The sequence below is a fragment of the Olea europaea genome, chromosome 2 (assembly GCF_002742605.1).
Source record: "Olea europaea var. sylvestris chromosome 2, O_europaea_v1, whole genome shotgun sequence".
NCBI lineage: Eukaryota > Viridiplantae > Streptophyta > Magnoliopsida > Lamiales > Oleaceae > Olea > Olea europaea.
In genome coordinates, this window is record NC_036238.1 from 2,819,185 (window position 1) to 2,846,387 (window position 27,203).

The 27,203-nt window shown below is 36.5% G+C and overlaps 5 protein-coding genes and 1 long non-coding RNA gene across 6 annotated transcripts in view; 1 reads left to right on the top strand and 5 right to left on the bottom strand.

Annotated features, from left to right (window-relative positions):
• Positions 1-6,145: 6,145 nt before the first annotated feature.
• LOC111371211 lies at positions 6,146-6,595 on the top strand. The gene is made up of 2 exons (XM_022993110.1): positions 6,146-6,271; positions 6,317-6,595. Exons 1-2 carry the CDS (start codon positions 6,146-6,148, stop codon positions 6,593-6,595), a joined length of 405 nt encoding a protein of 134 aa, XP_022848878.1.
• A 5,877-nt stretch (positions 6,596-12,472) lies between these two features.
• On the bottom strand, positions 12,473-16,208 carry LOC111408699 (UDP-N-acetylenolpyruvoylglucosamine reductase-like). Its single transcript, XM_023038453.1, has 2 exons — positions 15,873-16,208; positions 12,473-12,898 (listed from the first exon to the last, which is right to left on the bottom strand). The coding sequence occupies exons 1-2, from the start codon at positions 15,992-15,994 to the stop codon at positions 12,619-12,621; spliced, it is 402 nt and encodes a 133-aa protein (XP_022894221.1). The 5' UTR covers positions 15,995-16,208; the 3' UTR covers positions 12,473-12,618.
• On the bottom strand, positions 13,150-15,866 carry LOC111408708 (UDP-N-acetylenolpyruvoylglucosamine reductase-like). The gene is made up of 2 exons (XM_023038460.1): positions 13,714-15,866; positions 13,150-13,488 (listed from the first exon to the last, which is right to left on the bottom strand). Exons 1-2 carry the CDS (start codon positions 13,735-13,737, stop codon positions 13,285-13,287), a joined length of 228 nt encoding a protein of 75 aa, XP_022894228.1. The 5' UTR covers positions 13,738-15,866; the 3' UTR covers positions 13,150-13,284.
• Positions 16,209-21,620: 5,412 nt separating the features above from the next.
• Positions 21,621-22,037, bottom strand: LOC111371232 (uncharacterized mitochondrial protein AtMg00810-like). Its single transcript, XM_022993126.1, has one exon. It carries the CDS (start codon positions 22,035-22,037, stop codon positions 21,621-21,623), a length of 417 nt encoding a protein of 138 aa, XP_022848894.1.
• A 696-nt stretch (positions 22,038-22,733) lies between these two features.
• Positions 22,734-24,211, bottom strand: LOC111408715. Its single transcript, XR_002705344.1, has 3 exons — positions 24,184-24,211; positions 23,630-23,745; positions 22,734-23,153 (listed from the first exon to the last, which is right to left on the bottom strand). It is a non-coding gene; the product is annotated as an uncharacterized LOC111408715 (long non-coding RNA).
• A 1,244-nt stretch (positions 24,212-25,455) lies between these two features.
• LOC111371244 overlaps positions 25,456-27,203 on the bottom strand; it is a 6,566-nt gene continuing 4,818 nt past the window's right edge. Inside the window, exon 4 of the mRNA XM_022993135.1 lies at positions 25,456-27,196. Within this exon, the coding sequence (XP_022848903.1) occupies positions 25,456-27,196 (1,741 nt within the window). The remainder of the gene's footprint in view (positions 27,197-27,203) is intronic.

Below are 27,203 nucleotides of genomic sequence, written 5' to 3' on the forward strand. Positions count from 1 at the left end.
TATGCAATAATTTTACGAAACGGAAAAATGTGAAATAAGCTTCAATTTATTCAAATTGAATGGAAAATTTTAATAAGTTTTTGTTTGGCTAACAATTTTACGAAACGAAAAAATGTGAAATAATATCACATTCTTATCATATGTCGTCATAATTTTTATATCCTTTGGAGGAGTTGTTAATATGAAATTACACTTTTCTGTGGACACGTTTATCACCATTTCAGGCCTAAAACACAAAAATATATATTATGTTTTTCCCAAAATCTCTTAATACCCTGGACCCCACATATCATCCCTTATTCCTACTACTTAATATAATAATACTTATTGAAAAATTCCTAAAATTATTGCAACCAAAAGACTAAAGACTGAAGTCTAGTTTCTGCAATCCGTAGTGGCGGAGTCCAAGCTTTCATTCATCACTCATCAGTTCTTCTTTTCTTTTTCTTTTTCTTTTTTACTTCAAATTTGTTGCAAAATTGCAGATCAAGATACCCTTCTTCAAATTAAGCAAAACCCCATTTCTGATTTTCGGTCAGGTACTTTTTAAATTTTAACTTTTATCACAACATACACAAACACAGGTATATCGACACCGACTGGCGATTGCAATATGTAAATCTGTAATATGCTCATGATTTTGGAATTGAGAAAGTGAAACTTAGAGGTTTCGAGGTGATGGCATTAGTTGTTTAATTCTTGTTAAGATTTTTTTTTGCTTTATTTATGTGAAGAAGATTTTGGGTATTTTAACCTTAAAACCCCAATAAAAACGAAAGTCATGGAAAGATTTTCAAGGAATCAAGGGTTTTCAGTTTCCTAAAATAAATGGAAACCAACCTCCGAATTTGCGTGACCTTAGCAGTTTGTGAAATGCGAACTCTCTGTGTGCGAACGTGCCGAAGCAGCCCAACCTCTGGTCCTCTGGATTTCGTCGGAACTTTTGCAGTGGTAGACTAGTAGAGTAGTGGTTTTTGGAGATTAATTCCGAATTGGAGTAGGTTTTAGGGATAAATTCTGGACTGGAATGTGTTCTCAGGTCTGGAGAGTAGAGAAGGCGATTGGAATGCAATTGGAAATGGTTGTTCGTTTGCCTCTTTCATGTGCCTCAATAAATATTTATTTATTTATTTTTTTTTTAAGAGAGGGGCGGTTTTGGGTTGGAGGCCCCCTAAAATATGAGGCTTGCCTTAGGCCAGGGCCGGGCCTGAGTGTAGCAAGGAAAGGAATCCCATGGAAGTAAACTACGAACCAGTCTTGGCCTAAGGCAAACTAGGCTACCACCTTGGGCCTCAAAAATCAAGGGGCTTCATAAAAAATAAATAGGCCTAAATCCTGCCAAGTCCAAAACCCATCCAGTCATTGAAAAAGGGAACCGAGGAGGCATTGATAGAGAGCAGAACTAGCAACAGGCTAGGAGAAATCTCATTTCTTATCTAGCATTGACTACGGCTCTTTTTCAAGTTTCATCTTAGAATCTTCTTTTTCTATATGTTGTTTGTATCTTGAATTTACATTTGATTCATGGGTTCTTTTTTTGTTATTTGCTTCTTGTTTATTGGATTAGGGTTTTTTTTCCTTCTTGATTTTGCGAATTAGCGGTTTTTGTTTAGGTGAGAACAACGAGCAATGGTAGCCTATCAAGCTATTGTCATTAAAATTCAACTTTTAAAAGTTATTAAAGGCTGAAAATTTCTACTGGGATATCACCAATGAACATGTTCAAGTTCAGACTCAACTCTAAAAGGCTTAAAAGAAAATCATGTTACGAAGATCTGCAAAGTCCCTAAAGCATTCACAATACTAAGAAAAACATAAGTACTCGTAAACTAAAACTGGAGATACTTAGCTCCTAATTATTCTTACCCTCACCAAGAAATAGTTTTGAGATCATGACACTGAAGATGACAAGGAGCCATAAAGAGGGGAAACATGTTGAAGTATATGTTTTCTTCCTTGTGCAATTAGTTGAGAACTTCCTTGTGCAATTAGTTGAGAACTCAAGCAATTCAAACACTAATGTATTGAACATCTAATATAAAGAGGGGCCATGATAGAAGTGTAAAGATATAGAGTAAATGATGCAGGAAAAAATTTAATTTTTAGGCAAATGAATTAATGTTCATAGGACATTTATACCGAGCTTTTAGTATTCCGTCCTTAATATGTTTTCCTAGTTACTTAGAAATAATTAACATACATTTGCTTTCCTATTTGTTTTCAGATTTTATTTTTAAATTTCCAACAGCGTTTTCTACTAGGGTTCAGATTTAGAGTTCTATACTGATAAGATTTCCAAACATTCGAAATAGGAATTTATAACGTGTCATTTGCTCGATGGGGTTTTTTCTTATCTTTTGTAACTATACATTACAGGTTTTTTCTTGCATGTTGATTTTTGAATGCTTTCGTTTGAAGAAGTTTGGGAATTTTTAATTCAGACTCATTTGTCAGGTTCTACCGCTCTTATCGCTACGAGAAAATTTGATTTTGGATGTGCCAAAAGAAAAAGGAATAAAAAGGTTGAGAGAGATTTTCTTTGGCTAATCTATATTTTAAATTGTAAAAAATCTTCATTTTAATATAAAAATATATTTTATTTAAATGTTGTTACACGTATAAAAAAAATTATGTTTGAAGGCTTATATTAATTAGTCGTCTACGGCCACTAAATTCTCCGGACCGACCCTGCCACGAACGGACACGATACATCATCTCTTGGGGTGGGGTAAATTGGGTTCGAAGGTGATTGGTAAAGCTAGGAAACGTTTGATAAGGTGGCTTTGTTTATATGGGAGTGTGCGAGATGAAAAGTGGGTGATGGTGATACTGATGGCCATGGCCCAGTCCAAAAGCACTTTGGGATGCTTCTAGGTTGTTGATGTTGAACTTGAAGCCAGGAGGGGTGATTTTTCATTTGCAAAAAGTCATCATCTCACATTGGAAGAATAGAATGCAACTTTCTCAGGATGGTCCAAATGTTGGGTTGTGTGTCCATATAGTATAGTTTTGCTGATATAAAAATAATAATAATAATAATAATAATATTTTTTATATTGAATAAAATTATGTTTACTTTATTGTAATTATTTATTATTGAGCATGCAAAATTAAAATGCCTATGATCACTTGAAATAATATAAGTTGGGTATTTGCGTTGAGAAGTACAGTGTGACACAACTTATACTTCGATCATAAATAATTTGTTCACAACCAATGTATAAGGGTTGACACTTTGTACTGGAAGGTTGTAGTGTTGACCGATTCACTATTCAGGTTTGTGATTTGTCCTTATCACAGAAATAGTTAAAGGTGATATTAGTACACTTGGAGTGTATTGAACGGACCACGTGTCGAATTTAATTATATAGTATGACCGTACGGAGAATTAAATTCCACTTGACCGCTATGTATTTCATTTGAACTTTTTGATAGGATTGTGTACATCTTTTTGCGATTTTAATTGTTCTTTGATTCATCAATGGGTGAGATCAATTTGATTGGTCAAATATCTCAATGAGTTGGGAACTTGAAAATGAGCGGAGTAGAGAACATGAATTCATGTCGGGAACCGTCATCTTGAAAAATGGGTAGAGCGACTGCTTAAGTACTTTCTGTTGAAGGGTTAAAAATTTGAGCTCAGTGTTTAGCAACAGCTAAATTTTGACATCTGTGATTTGTTCACAGGACCGTTGAAGAAAATGAAATTTAAGTTAGTGAGAATAATTAGAGAGGCAAAACGGTCATTTGAGCTTGTACCTAATTATCGGATCTCGGACGGGGATAAAATATATATACGGTAGGTCAAAGGAAAGTATAACAGATTTATTGACTTCTGTGATCTTATATATTTTGAGAGTTCAGTCTTTTGCCTTTAGTGGAAAAAGCAAGGACTAATAATTAGATTGGGTGGTCTAGAGTCGACTAGACAAGATCTAATTATTGGAGTTTGGAAAATATATGTCCGACCAAGTCCCTGTGGTAGCTCCATAAAGTATTGGAACTTAATTACGGTAATTATAATAGTTTTGGGCTTAATTATAATTACAATAAAGTTTTGTACTTGATTGTAATTGTAATTGGAGTTCTAGGACTACACATGCAATTATATGTAAACTAGTTAGAATTGGACTTAAATTAGAACTCCTACTTGAGTTTTAATTAGAACTCTTGTTTGAATGTAAAATTATAATTGTACTAGAATTTTATCATCTTTTTCTCTATAAATAGAGACTAGATGCATAGAAAAATACTACAACATTCATAATTTCATAAGATTCAAATTTGTAGAGAGAAATATATTATTTTCTTATAGTCCAAAATTCAAGAATTAGTTTCTGCATTAATTGAAAGAAGGTGGCCAAACACCGGTGTAGTCTTTGCATTGGAGAATACCGTAGAAGGTTTGAATCACCAAGATTCTTGCCATTAAAGGAGACGGAGGTTCACGGATCAGAGTTATTTCAAAGTTGATCATTGAACTTAGGTAAAAAATTTGAATCATTTAATTTTGTTATAACATACACGTGAACATGTAGACGATCTTGCCTTTTGAATTAAAGAAAATTTTAATTTCTGATTAATTCCGCATTCCAACAACTGGTATCAAAGCAATTTAGATCGTTAATGTGCTTGTTATTGATTGCATGTTCTAGTCGAACGATGTCTAGGAAAATTTTATATGTTGATTGAATGATTGAATTATTTTAAACTGTAAACCAATTATTTGCAGCCAGTCTTTGATGTAATTTGTTATTTTGAGTCTGTAACAAGGTAGGTGGATTACGATTCCATCATCTTGATTTAATTTTCTATACAATTAGATTCAAAATTTGTGAGCCTACGGGACATAGGAATTTATGTAATTCTTGTAATTTTTGGATCTTGTAAGTTGATTGAAAATTGAAGAAGAATGCTTGAAGATGGAGGACAAAAAATTCAAAGATTTGTATTTAAAAAATAAATAAATTTTGACAGTTTGACTGCCTGCATGGCAAACAGTGTTTGCATGTGCAGATTTTGTCTGCACGTAAATCTGCACGTGCAAACAAATTCATCTGTAATTTGATTTTTCAAAAAAATGATTTTTTGAAATTAATTACAGGTGCAGTGGCAGAGACCTCCTTGCTAATTTTGGAGCAGCTATTGTTGGATGCTTGAAGATTTTGGACTAGAGAATTAAATTGAGTTTTAGGCTTTGGTCCTATTTATTTATCTCTTGAGTCTTTTAGGACCACAAATAATTGTTATTTTTTATCGTTTTATGAATGTTTTAAATTATTGTTTGATATATTATCATTTTTAATATCATGACATATAAATTTATTTATGACATCGCTCGTGATACTATGAATATGATGTATATCATTTAACACGAATTTTTCTTTGATTAATTTAATTTAAATTAAATTTTTCTGAATAGAAAAATCGTAATAATTAAATTGTATATTAATTTAATTAATATGAACAATTGGTAATTTTTTCAATTAAAATCCATTATTTTAAAATATTGAGTGGGGGAGAGTGTTTATTGAAATAAAAACCCACGGTGTCCTTTGGTCAATCCATAAGCAAAGTAATGCGCTTGCCTCAGTCGAAATCTAACGGACTCCTTATAGGAGGGCTGCGTGGTTCAAGTTGCTTGATTGAATTTCTTTATGATAAAATCGTCTAAATAGAATTAATTTATGATCATCCTATAGATGGCGAAATTATTTTCAAGTGTTTAGAGATTAAGACAAAGGTTGTACACTCAAATCAAAATTATCTATGAACCTCCTATAGAGGCTCTCGTCTATAATTTTGGTTACCAAATAAAATGACACTGGACTTAATATAGACATTTGTTGTCAGATATATTTTGTTTAAGTGGGAGGGTCTCAGCTTGATTAGTGGACACATTGACCTTTCCTATGGAGAGACATGTTGGATCACAGGGATCAAGTAATCATTGCATTATTGTAGTTAGATGGATCTACACATGCATTCATGCATCATATGCTAAATTCTCATTCCCTGCTCAATTTTAATATGCAATAAATTGTTATTTTTCAGCAAAATGTCTCTCAGTGCTTTATCCGTTATTCTAAAATAAAACTAACTCGTCGGGGATAATTATGTGGATCGGAATCGGAATCGTAATTTGATGTTTGTGCTTATTGCCGAAAAACTTGATTTTCTGCTCGAAGAAAAATGTCCCGAGGAACCTACTGAGACTACAAGCAAGTCCAAGAGGGCTGCGTATGATAAGTGGATAGCTGCTGACAAGATGGCTCGCTGTTACATTTTGGCATCCATGTCAAACGTGCTACAATAGAAGCTTGAAAGTCAAGAGACCTCTTATGACATACTAGAAAGCCTGAAGGGCATGTTTGGACATCAAAGTAGGAGGGCTCGCTTTGAGGCCATTCATACCTTACAGAACATCCGCATGAAACCCGGAACGCCTGTGAAGGATCATATGTTGACTATGATTGCACATTTCAACGTGACGGAGAATCTGAGTGCAACTATTAATCAGGAAACTCAAGTTGATATGGTATTGAATTCTTTATCCGATATGTTTTCACAGTTTACTGAATATGTCATTAACTGAGTTAATGAATGAGTTGCAAAATGTGGAAAGTGGTCTCAAAGGTAAGGGTGGCCATGCTCATGCGGCAATTGCTAGCTCCTCTGGATCCAAGCCGAAAGGCGGAATTGGGAAGAAGATGAAGAGATCTAACAAAAAGCCAGGAAGCAACAAAAAGCCCAAATCAGATGGAACATCGAAAGGCAAGTTTTCCACTGTGGTTGCAAAGGACACTAGAAGAAAGACTGCCCTGATGCACGAGCTAAAAAGCTGGGTGTTGGTGAGTTTTTTATTGCCGAGTCATGTTTGGTGGTTGATTCTACAAATTTCTAGGTTGTAGACCCAGGAGCCACTAATTATATATGCATGTCTATGCAGGTGCTTCAGGAGAGCAGAAGACTCGGTGAGGGCCAGTTTAAAATTACTGTCGGCATAGGAGCTATAGTTTCAGCAAGAGCAATAAGAGTAGTTTACTTTTATTTCAATAGTTGTAGGCGTTTAATTCTTAAAGACTGTTATTATGTCTCGCAGATCAAGCAAAATTTGATTTCTGTTTCTTGTTTAATGGGACAGGGTTATTCTGTAAACTCTGCGCATGATGTGCTTTATATTTTAAAGAATAAAACTCTCATTTGTGCTGGATATTTGGTGAATGGTCTTTATATTTTAAATTGTGCTACAAATGAAATAAATGTTATTTCTGCAAACCATGAACGAATGTCTAACCATACTAGTGATACTTATTTATAGCATCTTAGACTTGGACATATTAACCTTAACAGGATACAAAGATTGGCTAGGGATAGTCCACTTAACACACTTAAGGTCGAATCATTGCCAGTTTGTGATTCTTATTTGGAGGGTAAAATGACCAAAAGATCCTTTCTAGCAAAAGGACATAGAGTCAAAGAAGTATTAGAACTAGTTCATTCTGATGTATGTGGACACATAAATACACCTGCAAGAGGGGCTTATGAGTATTTTATCACTTTTACCGATGATTACTCTAGATTCGGGTACATCTACCTAATGACTCGAAAGTCATATGCTTTTGAAAAATTCAAAGAGTATCGAGCTAAGGTCGAGAAACATTTGGGTAAGAGTTTTAAGACACTTCGATCAGATTGAGGTGGCAAATATCTCTCGGGAGAATTCAGGGACTAATTGACAGAAAATGGTATTGTTTCTCAACTGAGTGCGCTGGGTACACCCCAACAGAATGGCATTTCGAAAAGAAGAAATAGGACATTTTTAGACATGGTTAGGTCAATGATGAGTTTTGCAACTCTACCTACCTCATTTTGGGGATATGTACTGGAAATAGCAGCATATGTCCTTAATTTAGTTCCTTCTAAGTCAGTTCCCAAGATTTCCCTGGAATTATGGAATGGGCGCAAGCCTAGCTTACGTCATATTCGAATTTGGGGATGTCCGGCTCATGTGCCGAAAAGGAAGGCAGAGAAGTTGGAGTCTAGATCAGAGTATACCTGTTTGTGGGATACCCTAAAGGCACCAGGGGATATTATTTTTATAGTCATCTAGATAGGAAAGTCTTTGTTAGCACAAATGCCACTTTCCTAGAGGATAAGCATATTAATGAATGTCAGTCCAAAAGCAAGGTTGTGTTGGAAGAAATGAGTGGGAGCAATTCCACCACATCGATTCCTGAAACACAATCTCATAACAGACAACCCTTTGTATCAGATATACCTAAGCAATGTGTTTTGAGTGGGAGAGATGAGTCATCCAATCCCATGGATCAAGTAAACGTTGAAGGTATTGAGGAGGTAATGGGACCACCTAATGGTGATACCAACATTGATACAAACGTCATAATTCTAAACGATGCCACAGTCCAGGATCCACCACCCTTTAGACAAAGTCAGAGGGTTAGCAGACTGCCTTCTAGGTAAGTTTAGTTGGAGAATCCAATCAAGCGATCTCCACAACACAAGTTGATGACCCGACTTCATATAAGGAGGTCGTGAATGATGTGGATGCAGATTTATGGCAACAAGCTATGAATGCTGAAATGGAATATATGCATTCCAATCAGGTCTAGGAATTTGTAGATGCACTAGAAGAGATAAAACTCATCGGGTGCAAGTGGGTCTATAAGAGAAAGAGAAGAGCGGACAGGAAAGTGGAAACTTTCAAAGCAAGGCTAGTGGCTAAGGGTTTTACCCAACGAGAAGGCTTCGATTATGAGAATACCTTTTCACCTGTGGCTATGCTTAAGTCTATCCAGATTCTTTTATCCATTGCAGCTCATTTTGATTATGAGGTGTGGTAAATGGATGTTAAGACAGCCTTTTTGAATGGCCATCTTGAGGAATGTATCTATATGGTGCAACCAAACGCATTCATAGAACCTGGTCATGAAGACAAAGTCTGCAAGCTTCAAAGATCCATTTATTGGTTGAAGCAAGCATCAAGATCTTGGAACAAGGATTCGACGAAGTGATTAAGATATATGATTTTGATCAGAACTTTGATAAACCCTGGGTCTATAAGAAGATACAGGAGAAAATTGTAATTTTCCTCGTGCTATATGTGAATGATATTCTATTCAGTGGAAATGATGTTGGAGCATTATCGTCTACGAAAGCGTGGTTGGCCCAACAGTTTCATATGAAAGACTTAGGAGAAGCTAGCTATATTCTAGGTATTCAGATCTTAATAGATTGAAAGAACAAACAGATAGCTCTATTCCAAGCTTAATTTATTGATAAGATACTTGTCAGATTTGCCATGCAAGATTCCAAGAAAAGTAATTTACCTTTCAGGCATGGAATCCAACTCTCTAAGGATCAGTCCCCTAAGAATCCTGAAGAGCTAGAAAGTATAAATAGCATACCTTATGAATCGGCAGTTGATAGTCTCATGTATGCTACGCTGTGCATTAGACCTGACATTTGTTATGCTATTGGTATGGTGAGTCGACATCAATCTAACCCTGGACCGGAACACTGGGTGATTGTAAAGCATATCCTGAAATACCTTCGAAGGACAAGGAATTACATGCTAGTTTACTCATCACCAGATCTTGTTCTAGTGGGTTATACAGATTCAGACTTCTAGGCTGATAAGGACTCTCGCAAGTCTACATCAAGATCACTGTTTACACTTGATGGTGGGGCCATTATTTGGAGAAATATCAAACAATCATGTATTGCTGATTCCACCATGGAGGCTGAGTATGTGGCGGCTTGTGAAACCGCTAAGGAAGCGGTGTGGCTCAAAAAATTCCTAACGGATATCGAGGTGGTGTCTACATTTGCACAGCCCCTGACACTGTACTGTGATAACAGTGGGGCAGTGGCAAACGCTAAAGAACCAAGGAGTTATCAAAGGGGTAAACATATTGAACGAGAATATCATCTCTTGAGAGCGATAGTTAATAAAGGAGATATGATTGTCAGTAAAATTGCTACTGTGGATAACCTCGGGGATCCATTTACAAAGAGCCTATTGGCAAAGGTATTTAATGGACATATGTAAGGCATCAGTTTACAGGACATGACACATATACTCTAGGGCAAGTGGGAGATTTGTTGGGTTGTGTGCTCATATAGTATAGTTTTGCTGATGTAAAAATAACAATAATAATAATTTTTTAATATTGAATAAAATTATGTTTATTTTATTTATTGCAATTTTTCATTGAGCATGCGAAATTAAAGTGCCTATGATCACTAGAGATAATATAAGTTGGGTACTTGCGTTGAGAAGTACAGTGTGATACAATTTATATTTTGATCATAAATAATTTGTTCACAACCAACGTATAAGGGTTGGCACCTTGTACTGGAAGGTTGTAGTGTTGACCGATTCACTATTCAGGTTATCACAGAAATAGTTAAAGGTGACACTAGTACACTTGGAATGTATTGAACGGACCACGTGTCGAATTTAATTTTATAGCATGACCGTGTGGAGAATTAAATTCCATTTGGCCGCTGTGTATTTCATCTGAATCCTTTGATAAGATTATGTATATCATTTCGCGACTTTAAGTATTCTTTGATTCATCAATGGGTGAGATCAATTTGATTGGTCAAATATCTCGATAAATTGAGAACTTGAGAATGAACGGAGTAGAGAACATGAATTCATGTCGGGAACCATCACCCTGAAAAATGGGTAAAGTGACTACTTAAGTATTTTCTGTTGAACGGTTAAAAATTTGAGCTCAGTGTTTAGCGAGGGCTAAACTTTGATATCTATTATTTGTTCACAGGACCGTTGAAGAAAATGAAATTTAAGTTAGTGAGAATAATTAGAGAGGCAAAACGGTTATTTATGTTCGTACCTAATTATCGAATCTCGGACGGGGATAAAATACATATACGACAGGTCAGAGGAATGTATTACAGAGTTATTGACTTCTGTGATCTTATATATTCCGAGAGTTCAGTCTTTTACCTTTAGTGGAAAAAGTAAGGACTAATAATTAGATTGTGTAGTCTAGGGTCGACTAGATAGATCTAATTATTGGAGTTTGGAAAATATATGTCCGATCAGGTCCATGTGGTAGCTCCATAAGGTATTGGAACTTAATTACAGTAAATATAATATTTTTGGGCTTAATTGTAATTACAATAAAGTTTTGTACTTGGTTGTAATTACTATGAAGGTTATAAACTTAATTGTAATTGTAATTGATGTTCTAGGACTACACATGCAATTATATGTAAACTAATTACAATTGGATTTAAATTAAAACTCCTACTTGAGTTTTAATTAGAATTCTTGTTTGAATGTGGAATTATAATTGTACTAGAATTTTATCATCTTTTTCTCTATAAATAGAGACTAGATGCATAGACAAATATTACAACATTCATAATTCCATAAAATTCAAATTTGTAGAGAGAAATATATTATTTTCTTGTAGTCCAAAATTCAAAAATTAGTTTTTGGATTAATTGAAAGAAGGTGCTCACACACCGGTGTAGTCTTTGCATTGGAGAATACCATAGAACACTTGAAAGTTTGAAGCACCAAGATTCTTGCAATTAAAGAAGACTGAAGTTCGCGGATCAGAGTTAATTCAAGGTTGATCATTGAACTTAGGTAAAAAGATTCGAATCCTTTAATTTTGTTATAACATACAGGTGAACATCTAGATGATCTTGCTTATTGAATTAAAGAAAATTTTAATTTCTGATTAATTTCGCTTCCACATTCCAACAACTGGTATCAAAGCAATCTAGATCGTTCACGTACTTGTTATTGATTGCATGTTCTAGTCGAGCGATATCTGAAAAAAATTTATATCTTGATTGAATGATTGGATAATTTTAAATTGTGAACCAATTATTTGGGGGCAATCTTTGATTGTAATTTGTTATTTCGAGTATGTAACAAGATAGGTGGATTACGACTCCATCATCTTGATTTAATTTTCTGTACAATTAGATTCAAAATTTGTGAGCCTACGGGACATGGAAATTTATGTAATTCTTGTAGTTTTTGGATCTTGTAAGTTGATTGGAAATTGAAGAAAGAAGACTTGAAGATGGAGAACAAAGAATTCAATGATTATTTATTTTAAAAATAATTAATTGCAGATGGATTAACCTTCTGCCGACGAACGGTAAAAATGTTTGCCGGACAAACAGTTAAATGTCTGCCAATGGCAGACAGCTTTTGCACGTGCAGACAATTTTATCTGTAAAAGAGTTTCAAAAAAATGTTTTTTTTTTGAAAATAATTACAGGTGCAATGGCAGAATTTTTTTTCCCCTATTTTTGGAAAAGCTATTGTTGGATGCTTGGAGATTTTGGACTAAAGATTTAGATTAAGTTTTGGGCTTTGGTCGAATTTTTTCTTTATTTCCTGAGTCTTTTAGGGCCACAAATAATTGTTATTTTTATTGCTTTATGAATTCTCTTTTTGAAAACAGAAAGGGGAGCCAACTTAGTAGTCGACCGAAAAAACAAAGGGTCCATTCAACTTGTTTTTCCAAATAACATAAAATTATTTATTTCTTCCTCAATCATTTCTCAAAACTGGTTTTACTATCTCTATTTGGATTTTGATCTTTACAAAATGGATGAATATACAAGATTTCTTGAGTTCCAGACCAAATCTCTCAAAAACTGTCTCCTCACCAACCTAATAAGCTCAAGCATTTCTTGAGAAGTTGCACCACCACAATTTTTGAAGAAATTAGCATGCTTCTTTGATACCATGGCTTCTCCAATTCTATACCCTTTTAATCCTGCTCTCTCAATAAATTCTGCAGCCGAAATGTTTGAGTCCGAAAGGCTTCGAAACACTGAACCAGCACTTCTCTCCCCAACTGGCTGAGTAAATTTCCTTCTGCAAACGAAATCATCTAGGTTAAAAGATGGCGAAAGTCACAGAAATTTTAGTAAAATATTGTGTTGGCCACTAAATTTTATTTGTTTCAAGTTGGTCGATGAATTTTAACTTTGATATTGTCAGGTCATCCCGTCAATTTACTTTAGTTTGACTTACCAGAAAAGCTAATGTAGCAGTATACTTTGCAGCTCAATTGGCAAATAACTAGACTATCACGTTATCTTTTTCTCTTATTAGTCAAAAAGATATGGACGGACCAAATTTTAATTCATCTAAGTTGAGTGACCAACGTGACATTTTGTTAAATGTACGCCGGTGTATTTAACCCGACAACCATATTAGCAGTTAAAGATACCTAGACAGCACACGAATTTCTAAAAAGGTTAACTTTTCAAGTATTCTTGCTTCTGTCTTCTTGCTGTTTCCGAGAACTCTAGTCGGAATGTTGCAGCAGTGATGGCTGCAAAATCTTCCATATTTTGAAATGGAGATGATCGGTAGCCAAAGTCGAGGTCACTCCTTTTCAGCGACCCATGTTCTCCTTCAGTTGTGAAAATCTCGACGCAATCAATAGTATCAGCAGTTTCCTACAATGTAAATGAAAGATCAGTGACAAATTTAGCAATTCCATATATCAAAATCTAATGTTCATGTTCAAATTTCTAGTTTTCAAGATTCTGCAGCTCCAAAAAACAAGTCATGCGAACACAAGTATCAAATAAAAGAATTTCTTTTATCGTCCTAGAGTGAAGCTAATAATGGAAATTATTGCATTTCTCAGTATTCCTTTTTCAAATAAAAACCAGCAGTACCTGCCCGATTGCTCCAGCATTCATATAAGCAGCACCACCAGCAGTTCCTGGAATTCCTTCTGCAAATTAGAGCCCCGGGAGTCCTTCAGTTTCACACTGCATCCCTAGACGATTAAATGGATAACCACTTCCCACTCTGTATAAGCCAGGCTCAATTGTCTCCAACGACTCGATGCAGTTGAGAACAATACAACCATCAAAATCCATGTCATCAAATAGACAGTTTGACCCTTTACCGATTATCATAAATCTAATAGAATGCTCGTTACAATACCCGCGTAAGTGAAGACCAAACAACAGCGTTATATAAATCATGATGGCTACTGTTTTAAACTATACTGAAACTTTCAAACTTCTACAAAATAACATCAACATTTGGCCCCAGCATTTTAGATTGATTTGAGGCATGGAAAACAAATAGTGCAATAAGATATGATAACAGTAGTTATAGTGAGTACATTACAGAAGAGTTGATATAATGGAAAATTATTTAATATGCTGAGCTGCCTAAAATGTCTAAAATTGGATAAAAAATAGAAAATCATCAAGTTAAGCACTTAAAATTATTTGAGTCGGGCTCAGTTTGACTTATTAACCATACATATTTTTTTGTTATGTATTAATCAAATTGCCTGAGCTCAGCCTGTGTTTAACTCAACAAAAGCCTGTTAACCTGAATTACAAGAACAAACACCCAAAGCTCGGACATTTTTAAGTTACACTTATCATTCCAAGTCAAGTTTAAGCCAGCAAGAAACTAGAGGATTTGACAAAAAGATAGAAGAATTTCAACATGATAGTTTACAACTTATGTGGGGAAAATCAGAAAACTGTGGAATCAATGCATGCATGGAACATCTCTTTAAGATGACACTTACCCCAGCCCTGTGGGCGGTTTCAAATGGCAAACAACCCCAGAAACTTTGATATCTCAATGCTGATGGTTTTACTCAGAACTATCTTTGAAAATTGTATCATTTTTTTTCTGGTGGAAAAACAAATGAGATGAAGGACGACAGTGTGTTTGGATTCTAGAGAACATATGACCTATTTTTAAGTTTCCAAAGGTCACCATTCGTTCCTTTTTCACTTGCCAAAACGATTGTTGGCAGCAAAGAGTGTAAACAAGACCAAGCTAAGAACTCAAGCCAAAGAGCACTTGTCAGTTAGTCAAGACCAACTGCTGTCGCCATGTCACCAATGGGGGGAACTTGAGAAGATGATACGAAAGCTAGGATTCAGTTTTCAAGTCATGACAATCTCAACAATGCTGCTATCCTCCATAAGCACGACTAGCCGAACCGGAAATACAAATATAGGCAATTTAAGGTCCCCTATATAAAGAGGTAAACTGGTGTAAGAACTCTATTATGAAAGCCATTAAGCTCTTCATATTTCCAATGACATTCTCTGACTTGAGTAATCGAGGACTTGTGCCATAGTGGAATGACACTTATACTTGACGACGTAACTGGTAAATGTTGCGTTACACAAAAAGACATAACAATGCTAAAAGAAAGGAAAACAGCAGATTTCAACAATAACAGCAGCCATTCATAATTATTGAAATAACAATCTGTATCACCTGCACCTATGATCGGTGCGTGTGTGTTCTCTCATTCTTACGTGATTGCGACATCAATTTCCTTGCAAAAGCAATAATGGCTTGTTCATTGAAGAGGACTATATAGTAGTGGGCATTAGCTGTTAAGGTTAAAATCTCACATGGGTTAAAATATTAACCAATATATAAAGGCTTGGGCTCTCCTCTCAACGAGGTTAAACTTTTAAGGAAACTAAATCTTCATAGGTATTAGAGAAGTTCAAAAGAGCAATTCAGCCTGTCAAAAGCTCAAACAAACATTCGGATTTCAATATTGGGGTATGCTTAAACAAGCACACCATCCTGCAACTGCAAGGATGTTAATGGCCACAATAGTATGTATAAGAACAATAACCAGCATTAAGGACTTGACTTCTCCTCTTAACAAAATTGTTATTTTAAGATGGTAAACACCAGGAAAAATAAAGGCTAAAATCTTTTCCAATGAACCGTCTGCGTTCACTGCCTAAGCAAATTTCCAATCCTCAACAACCATTAATACTATAATCGATCTCAAATATTGAAATAATATGACAAAATTGTGAGGAGAGGTAACCTGATGGCAGAAATAAGTTGGGTTTGATCGAAGACTTGAACGAAGTATTTACAAGGGCCTCCAATTCCCCATGTACTGAGATTTTCAGAAGCATTTTGCCCCGGACTAATCTTTTCGTCCATTTTTTTATCGTTGAAGCTGTTGATTCGACTCGAACTGCAAGAAAAGTAGATGGGTATTCTTGATGTCTCGGAAGAAAGTGCGTGTGAGGCAGTGGCAACAACATACAAGAAGAAATTTGATTAACTTCTAACAGGAAAATTGAAAAATAACGATTTTTGGTGTTTTGAATTTGACAAATTGTAATTGGCATTTGATTAGCAAGATGGCTTAATAAAATTGGAAATCGAACCCCCAAAAAAATTATAAAAAAATAAAAAAAATCTGTCCAAATAGATTAAAAAAGCAACTTTTGGCGCCAACTCATTTTCATAACCTACTTCAAATGGAGGATTTTCAAGGTACTTATAAATCTGCGTCACACTTCAAAATGTGAGAATTAGAAATAGTCATTGTTAAGGAAACTGACAATAGGCAGTATACCATACAAGAAGAGGCATGATTACTTGATTACAACATAGCTTGATTAGAGAAAGACTGGATTAGAGGAAGACTTGATTATAGCATAATTTTCTTCTGTCATTCCTTAATTCTTTCCCTTTAATCTTGATTCTTTCTTTGTACAATATGTAGACTTCACTTTAGAACTCCTATATAATGATATGTACTTCTGGTCTTGGAATATATTGAAATCAACACCATTTTTATACAATTCTTTCGTGGTATCAGAGCTCCTATAGCTCAAGCTAAAACAGTTTCCTGTCCTGTTGTTATCAATGGCTTCCACTTCTATCGTTCCTTTGGTCTTCTCTCAACCGAACTTTTCTCAATTGGTTGCGGTGAAGATGGACGGTACCAACTACCTTAACTGGGTCTCACAGCTGCAACTTGTTCTACGCAGCAATGATATACTTGGATTTGTGGATGGTTCTAAACCCTGTCCTAAGAAAATTTTTCATGATTTTGAAGGAAAGACTACTAAGGATATTAATCCTGAATATGTTATGTGGATCAAGAAAGATCAGTTTGTCCTAGGATGGCTGAATGCTACTCTAACAGATAAGGTTCTTCCTTCTGTTTTTGGTCTCACCACTACCAAAGGAGTGTGGGACTCTCTGGCCAAGCGTTGCGCATCTCACTCGCCTGCCTATGTCCAACGCCTCAAGCGCCAATTACAAACACTGCAACAAAGAAATAGGACATGCACTGAATATTTAGCTACTGCGGAATCTCTTGCCGATCAACTTGCAGTTATTGGTAAGCCAGAAAGTGAGAATGATCTTCTCTCTTACGTGATGGGTGGATTAAATTCAGTTTTTAATCCTTTTGTCACGGTCGTTTCGTTTGCCTTGCGATATAGTGCCATGAGTTTTGATGACTTCCAATCAGAATTACTTTCTTATGAGATAATGATTGAAAACCAAGCCCACTTATCCTCCATGGAGCAACCGACATTTGCTATGATTGCTGGTAGAAATTCACATAAAGGAGGGCAGTGGCGTAATCTTTATCAAGAGTACCATGAAGAAAGGCATTGGACACATCTAATTGTTTGATATCCCATCCAAAGTGTACAGCAAGAGTCAAAACAATGCGAACAGTGGCAGGTTTGATAACCGGACTAAAGCTCTCAGAAAAATCAATGCCACTAATTTGATTATATCCCTTAGCCACCAAGCGTGCTTTCCGATGATCAAGAGAACCATCCTCCTTCTGTTAAGTCTTATAGACCCACTTAGTGTCAATAATATTATGGCCAATAGGTCGGGGACAAAGGGTCCATGTGTTATTGGCAAGTAAAGCAGCATATTCTTCATCCATTGCCTTTTTCCAATTTGCAGAAATTATTGCTTGTGAGAAATTCAATGGTTCTTTAGGTAAAGAAATCGTGGTCAAGGCAAATATGGGATGTTGGGTCGAGTAATGGGTAACGAAATCTGGGAATTGCTTAGGTCGTTTGTCACAATTTGATTGGGAGGTGGAACTGAATCAATTGAAGGTAAGGACGATGATGTGGAAGGGTGAGAGGAATCCGTGACTATGGGTTCAATGGGAGAGATGACTGATTGAATGGGTGAAAAATTTTCCACCAAGTGAGAAAAATCGTCCAAAGGAGGTAAGATACGGAGAGAGTCGAAATTATTGGAGTTGGATACTCGGTCATGTGGAGAGTAATGGGAATTGATGGTAGGAGATATGGATTCAATAGAGGAAAGAGTGATTGTGTTCAAAGGAACTGTTTGGAGAAAATCTTGGACACATAACGGGTGAAGGATCTTCCGGTGGACAAGTGACAATGGACTTATCCTTGGCTGGAAAAAATTTCTTATCAAACACTACATGTCGTGATAAGTATACTCTCTTTGAGATGGGATCAAGACATCGATAACTTCTATGATTGGATGAATAACCTATAAAGATGCATTGTTTACTATGGAAGGCGAGCTTGTTTGTATTATAGGGTCTAAGGAGAGGGTAGCAAGCACATCCAAAACATTTTAGTTGAGAGTAGTCAGGTGATCTTTTGAAGAGAAGACTGTAAGGAGAGTTAGAAAGTAAAACAGGAGTCGGAAGTCGATTTATGAGAAATATGACAGTGGAGAAGGCATCGACCCAAAATTCTTTTAGAAGATTGGATTGAGCTAATAAAGATAATCCTATTTCCACAATATGGTGATGTTTACTTTCAGAAACTCTGTTTTGTTGGGATGTATATGGACATGTAAGCCGATGTAGAATACCATGAGAATTGAGAAATGAAATGAATTGATTTGAAGTATATTCTCCTCCATTATCGGACTGAAATTGTTTAATTTTGCAAGAGAAAAGATATTCCACTAATAGTTTAAATTTGACAAAACAATTAAAAACTTTTGACTTAGTGGTAATAGGATACATCCAAGAAAAACGTGAGTTGTCACGTGATTGATGTAACGTAATTTTATACCGCAAGCGCACGGTGTCAAGTTTTGTAGTATATTAAAGAATTGAAAAGTGTCGAACCCACAGGGATTGATATTCGACTTCCACTGAGTACTATAATTATGTCTGCGTTTACTTTATCTAGACAATCGGATGTTAAATTGATGTTTGAATGCTAAACTAATGTCGATGAATTTAATAATGCAAGAAAAGTGAGGCAATTTCTAAAGATTAATTCAAAATCTCGTAAAGTCTAGGGAGTGATTTCACCGTATTATCAACATGATTCTCAGCCCCTATAGATACTTCATTAATTATTCCCCGAATTCATAGGCAAGACTCCTAAATTAATTCTATTTCCCCCTCTCGAGCGTCAAATAGAACCTATATCTATAATTCAACCCCAATATCTCTATTCCGAGTTAAATTTATAAAGATTGTCACGCAGTTGGTTCTTGTTTTACCCTTAAAGAATTGCACTTTCTCTCGAAATCTACAAATCTAGGTTATATTGTTTTTAGATCATGCATAAATTTCCCTCTTTCGAGCGTTAAACTTAGAGCATCAATTCATTCAATTGGTGATCAAGCAACCGAAAGCATTAAGCAAGAACAATACAAATCAATTCTGAAAAATTAAATGGAAATACTATAAAGAAATTGAATCATGTATCAAATAGGTTACATCAAACCCTAGATTTAATAACTTAGTTCATGATTGAGGAGAAGAACATGATACAATATAAATTAAATCTCATGGAGAAGAGAAAGATAAGAAAAAACTCAGGTTGCAGCTTGATTCCTTCTCCAAGATCCGATGATTCTTCTCTCAATTAGTGTATCTCCACGCCTCCTTTCTTCAGCTGTCAAAACCTACTTTCTTAGGTCTGTCCATATGTATTTATAATCCCCTTAGTTTGCATTACGAGTTGGAGTTGGGCCGGGTCAAAAAATATTTGAAAAATCGCATTTTTCCTTTCTCGGCAGGCGCTGCAAAAGTGGCACCTAGGCGCTGCGTTTCTGCTTCTTCTCATTTTTGCGCTGCACTGTGGCGCCTAGGCACTGCAGTTCTGCTTCCTCTGCGTGTTCAGCACCTGGGCGCTGTGTTATAGTTGGTTTTCTTGCTTCTTTCTTCCATCGTCTTCCACGTACATCTTGATGTTTCTTCTTGTCCATTCACTTCTATGAAACTTTGACTCTTTTCCACCCTTCAAACTCACTATTTCATCAAATTTGGTTTACCTATAAAACAACACGAATACCCGCATCAAAACGTTCTACTTTTCTCGAAAACAATCAAATATTTCAAGTTTAAAAGACATTAAATCAATGAGTGAAATTCACTCATCATGAGTAATCACCAATAAAAATAACATAATATCGACAACCACTCGAAGAAGGAATAAGAGAAACCCAAACATCGGAATGAACAAGAATCAACGGATTAACAGACACTCTATTTGATTGATTAAATGGTAATCGTTTATTTTTCCCTAGTTGACACGAAGGACAAACAGACTCTTGAGATAAGGATCCAGCAACTGGAAGCTTGAAGGAGGAAATGATTTGCTTGGTCACTTGTGAAGAAGGATGGCCAAGTCGAGCATGCCACACATCAAGAGGAGCTTTGATCCCAAAGAGAGCTACACTAGCACGGTAGTTATTAGGAGAAACTTTATTTAATTTGATAGGATAGAGACCACCTTCACTTGTTCCCTCCAAAAGACTTTTTCCCATTTTCTTGTCCTTGACATAATAATGAGTATCGGTTAGAATGAAATAACAATTGTTATCCATGCATAATTTATTTTTAGAGAGCAAATTGATTAAGGCATTAGGACAATGTAGGACATCTTTAAAGGATAATTATTTCTGAGGATTTTGGATAGAGAATGAACTAATATTGGAAATGGAGAGACCAAATCCATTACCTACGACCACCGAATCCTGACCAGCATAAGGTTCCTGCAAAGATAAATTGGCAACTTCATTAGTAATATGTTGGTTTGCCCCCGAATCAGCATACCACACATTGGACTCCTCAAAAATATGATTGCTTTGAGCAATCATTGCAGCAAGTTGAGATGGTGGATGGCATCCCTGATAACTGTAATCAAGTAATCACGCCTCTTCTTGTATGGTATACTGCTGATTGTCAGTTTCCTTAACATCCCCCCGCAAGCGAATAGGGGGAAGACGAACCATGAGCTTGGCCGTAGAGAAATCCAGAAGAAGTCAGGCCCTTTGTGAAAATATCAGCAATTTGGTCATATGTAGAGATAAACTTAACAGCAACATCCTTATTTAAAACTTTCTCCCGAATAAAATGAACATCCACCTCCACATACTTAGTGCGAGCATGAAAAATGGGATTGGAAGCAAGGACAATAGCACCCAAATTATCACACCAAACAGTTGGAACACGTTGAAGATGAACCAGTAAATCTTTAAGTACCATCCTAATCCAATAGAGTTCAGCAACAGTCATTGCCAAAGCCCGATATTCCGCCTTAGTGCTTAATCGAGCAATGACCGATTGCTTCTTTGCACACCAAGAAATTAAGCTAGGACCTAAGAAGATACCAAAGCCTGTGGTGGAGCGGCGGTCATCTGGATCACCCGCCCAATCAGAATCACTAAATGATTGTAAATGAAGATTTCCCTTGATGAAAGAAAGGCCATGATCAATCGTTCCTTTAAGATAGCAAAGGACCCTTTTGGCGGCCATCCAATGTGTAGTAGTAGGAGCGTGAAGATGTTGGCAAAGCTAATTGACAGAGTAAGCAATTTCTGGACGGGTAAGAGTGCAATATTGGATAGCACCAACAATCTGACGATATTCAGTGGCACGAGGAAGAAGATCACCACTAGATGCAGCAAGCTTTGAACCTAAGGTACATGGTGCTGAATATGGCTTGGCACCAATCATATGAGCACGATCTAAAACCTCTAATATGTATTTGGATTGACGGAGATGTAGGCCATGGGAGTCATAGGTGACCTGAATTCCAAGAAAGTAATGGAGAGACCCTGAATCCTTCAAGGCAAATTCAGATTTTATTTGTTGAATCAATGAGGCAATGAATGAGTTATGTGATCCTGTAATAAGAATGTCATCCACATAGACCAAAATAAAAATATGGACATCAGTTTGGTGATAAGTGAAAAGAGAGTGATCAACCATAGATCCTATAAATCCGAGTTCCACCAGACATTGAGAGAATCAATTAAACCAAGCTCTAGGAGCCTGTTTTAATCCATAAAGGGCCTTATTAAGTTGACATACATAATGTGGATGTTGTGGATCAACATAGCCTTGAGGTAGAGAAACCAAGAAGAAGTGAGGCCCTTTGTGAAAAATATCAACAATTTGGTCATATGTAGAGATAAACTTAACAGCAACATCCTTATTTAAAACTTGAAGAGGCGTGATTACTTGATTACAGCATAGCTTGATTAGAGGAAGACCAGAGCTTAATTAGAGGAAGACTTGATTATAGCATAATTTTCTTCTATCATTCCTTAATTCTTTCCCTTTAATCTTGATTCTTTCTTTGTACAATATGTAGACTTCACTGTAAAACTCCTATACAAGGATATGTACTTCTGGTCTTGGAATATATTGAAATCAACAACATTTTTATACAATTCTTTCAGTCATCTCACATTAACATTATCGTATCTAACTTTGTCTCATTAGAATGAATTTACGAAGTTGTTTGTTGAATTACGATGAAAATGCCTGAAGGAGAAGCCCAGTATGAAGACTCAACCCTCCACCTAAAATTCGAAATAAACTTCAATTCTAGTTAAAGGTAATTCTTGATTATACTGAAACCACGTAAGGTATCATGACAACATTTAAATAACGAGAGAGACATGTAGAAAATTGATAAGTTTCTCTGATCTAATAATGTCCAATTCAGCATACCAAACGTTACGCATAAAAATCCTTTCAACTGATTCGTGCGACGGTTGACAAGAGAGCTCACAGTCGCAGCAATGATTTATAGAAGACTCCAAAAAGGAAAAATGGGTGTTTTATTGAAGAGACCATGAACTTGAGAGTAACGATCTATACACAGTAATCAACCCCTCAACATCCTTACTAAGACCTATGAATCTATGATGCCATTCTCAATCAGCTTGGAAATTTCCAGTGGCCCCAACAGCCAAGAATCTGCTTGCACATTTCTTCTTTGCATCTTGTGAAAAATTTTGGGTACTGCAAAGGTTTATAAATACTCTTGCCGCCTCTTTTACAGATCCACATTAATGCAACGGTAGCCCGATTAAATTGCTGCTGCACGAAAAGGAAAAAGAAGGGGGGGAAAAAAGAAAAAGAAAAAAAAAAGGTCAATGGCGAAGTTCGGAGACAAGAACATTGCTTACAAGAGAGTAAACCAGTTACGACTATTTCGCCTTACAGTAATTTCAAACCCTGCAAGTCATTTCCACAGGTGAGGCCTAAAAGGTTATATTGGGTTGAGAGAGGAGAAAATTCGGTGCAGTAACAACATTTTTAGAGATAAAAATCACCACCGGATTAAGTGTTCGGTTGATGCAGTTGTAAAATTTTAAAAAGAAATTCAAACGTAAAGGTTTCTTCTCATCGGAAATTCAAAACATTGCTGTAATGAGAGACAATCTTATTACGGATAGATCAATTGAAATTAATAAAAGAAGGGTCACTATCATGAGCAAATGGATGTGCCGTATAATGATTATTGGTTTGTCTAATGAGAAGCACAGAATTCTTCACAAATTAGTCCTTACTTTTTAAGTTGGGAGTGGAGATATCTGAATCTGATCCTCAAAAACTGCACTGGACAGACCTGAATTTTGCAAAGAATCTTTCCCAACATGGTCCAAAGATGTAGCTTCATATATGCCTGGAAAACAGAACCGATACAGTGTTATACCACAATCGCATCATTCTCGGTTATCGTGGAAATCATGTATGACAAGTAAAACTATTCAAGACCATCTTGCCCAATAACCACAATCACCAATTAGAAAAGAGAGACAAAACAGATTTCATAACACTTTAGGTTTACAACAAAATCTTCTATCCTAAATTTTTATAAACTATCTGTACCATGAAACAGATTTTGTGACACTAGGCATTTACAGGTATGCGGAAACACTTCATCTTATATCTTAACCATTTGTAGATAAAACAAATTCCTAATATTACCAAAACAATCAGCTGCAAAACACTTTATCTTATATCTTTAACCATTGGTAAGAGAAGCAATAAGAAAGTAGAAAATGATCCATGCGGTTAAAGTCATCACATAACATGAAAAGATAGAAGCTTTTATTCATACCAATGCCCAAAATGGCAGCACAGATTAGAAAACCAAGCAGGGCGAAGTCCATTTTGTACACAATCTCCATGATAAATTGATAATGATACATCCTGCAGCGACCATCAAATGCCTCGGAGAAGAGAAAACTATATGCAATCTGGAAAAAAAATAATCAGTTCCGAGAAAGATGAAGATACATAATCGGTTCCAACAAATTATGAGCCGGTGCTTTATTGGCAATCACAATGTCTTTTCATGTGTAATTTACAATTCTATATAAAAATTGTAAAACAAAAACCCTTGTGCAAAAGCTACTTGTCTGCTTCGTCCCATAGATAGAGTGCCAAAAAGAAAATGATGTGCCACTGAACTCATTAATTTCTTAACTAATCAGCAAGAAATAAGCAATCCTGAGCGTAAATTAATTCAGGAGTCAGGAACAAAAGGAAGAGTAACGATATAGTGAGAAGCAAAGAAAAAAAAGGCATAAATATACCATCACATACATGAGAAATTTAATATAAATATCATACTGGACAAAGCAGGTTTTCAATTTTCAGTGGAAACAGATTAGTAAAATCTAGCTGATGCTGTTATGTTGAAATAAAAGATTGAAACCATACTGGGATTACAAATAATTAGTTACAAAAATCACAGGTTACAGAAAAATAAGATGTTCTCTGCCACTTTTCCCTTCAATACCTAGTTGGCATGGATAATTAGAAAATGACTTCCAGAAATTTACAGTTCATGGGTATCTTCATATTTTGAAGGCATTCAATCACTTCCAACTGAAACTGAATTACAGAATTTGAGTGCAGTGCAGTCATTTTAGCCTACATTTTGGAACATACATTACAACAATAAGTACTTTTTTCATAATGGTTAATATCTTCAAAAGCCAAATGAGAACATGATTGATAAAATTGGAGCAAAATAAAATACAGAAGCACATAATGGGAATGATAAAGCCAATTGAACATCTACAAAGAGAAGGATTACAAATTTCATGTTTCCATGCAGAAACTCGATCATTAGCAAATAATTTACAACAAATCAGGGAGTTACCTCTCTTCAGCAAAGTGATAGAACCTCACAAGATGAAAGAACCAAAACACAGAAATTAAGTATATTATTTCAATGGAAATGAAGTTGACAAGCTTCAGGCTATTCGAGAGGCCTGATCTCTCCTAAGCGATCCCACAATCCAGAGTAAAAACGTGCCCCCTCAGGTTCCCTCCCTCCCCCTTCTTATTAACCCCTCTCCTAACAACTTTCTAACTAATTGAACTATACAACAGACTGCCCTCCCTCCTCACGTGGACCTGCAGCTAACCTGGCCTTCCTCCTAGCATACGTGAATTGAATCGGGGGCCTATCAATACCCCCGCCCTTAAAATCCACCTTGTCCTCAAGGTGGAAAGCTGGGAACTGGTGGCGGATGCTGTCAAAAAGTTCCCAAGTGGCCTCAAACTCTGGTGAACCCTTCCACTTGATTAGCACTTCAGGACCCAAAGCAGGATTGGAGGTATTTGGCCTGATCTGTAGCACTGATTCTGGCTCCACGATAAACTGATTCCCTGTAGCCATCAGTGGGGGAAGTTGATGGACCGGCTGTAAGGCCCCTGCCGCCTTTCTAAGTTGTGATACATGGAAAACTGGGTGAATGACAGCCTCAGGGGGAAGTTTCAGCTTGTAAGCAACCTGTCCTACCTTAGCCTCGATTTCAAATGGCCCGAAGTATCTTGGAGACAGTTTAGCTGACAGTCGGTGAGCCACAGATTTTTGACGGTATGGACGCAGTTTCAGGTACACCAGTTCTCCCACCTCAAACTGAAGGTCGCGACGATGCCCATCAGCCTCCAATTTCATACGCTGTTGTGCACGAGCCAGATGCAACTTCAGAACCTGTAGCACTTCATCTCTCGCCAATAATTGTTGTTCAACAGTGGAGACCGCCGTACTACCCTTTTCAAAAGGAAGAATTGGAGGCGGATCCCGGCCATATACAATCTGAAAGGGGGTATGTTTAGTAGCTGTGTGAAAAGAGGTGTTATACCAAAACTCTGCCCAAGGTAGCCACTGATTCCAGGAATGTGGTTTGCTAGAAGCAAAGCAACGCAAATAAGTCTCTAAGCATCGATTGACCACTTCAGTTTGGCCATCCGTTTGTGGATGGTAAGCTGTACTTCTCTTAAGGACGGTCCCTTGCGCTTTAAACAGCTCTTCCCAAAATTTACTCATAAAGATTTTATCTCGATCCGACACAATTGACTGAGGGACCCCGTGCAAACGGACAATCTCGCGGATAAAAACATTAGCAATAATAGGGGCAGTAAACGGATGCTTTATCCCAATAAAATGTCCATACTTGCTTAACCTGTCCACCACGACCATTATAGTACCATACCCCCCTGCCTTCGGCAACCCTTCAATGAAGTCCATGGAGACATCTGCCCATATCAGTTCTGGTATTGGGAGTGGTTGGAGAAGACCGCCAGGGGATAAAGCAATGTATTTATTCTGCTGACATACTGGGCAACGTGCTACAAAGTCCTGAACATCTTTCTTCATACCCGTCCAATAAACTTCCCGTGCAATCCTTTTGTAAGTTTTAAGGAACCCCAAATGCCCTCCTATTCTCGTGTTGTGACACTCAAGCAACATAACTTCAGTTAGCGGAGATAGCTTGGGTAACACAATCCTGCCCTTGTAGCACAACATTCCACCAATCAGAGAATACCTTGGTTTGGACCCATGTTCTGCCTGAATTTCTTTCAGTATCTCCTTCAGTTCGTTGTCCTCCGACACTGCCTTTTTAATGTCCTCTAATGGCAGCAACTTGGGGGTGGAAACAGATAAAAGTTGCAACCCTGGATCCCTTCTTGAGAGTGCATCCGCTGCCCTATTCTCAACCTCAAGACGGTATTGAATTTCAAAATTGAAACTCATCAATTTCGTCAGCCATTTCTGGTACTCTTCACTAACTACGCGCTGCTCCAAAAGAAACTTCAAGCTGCGTTGATCAGTTCTAACAA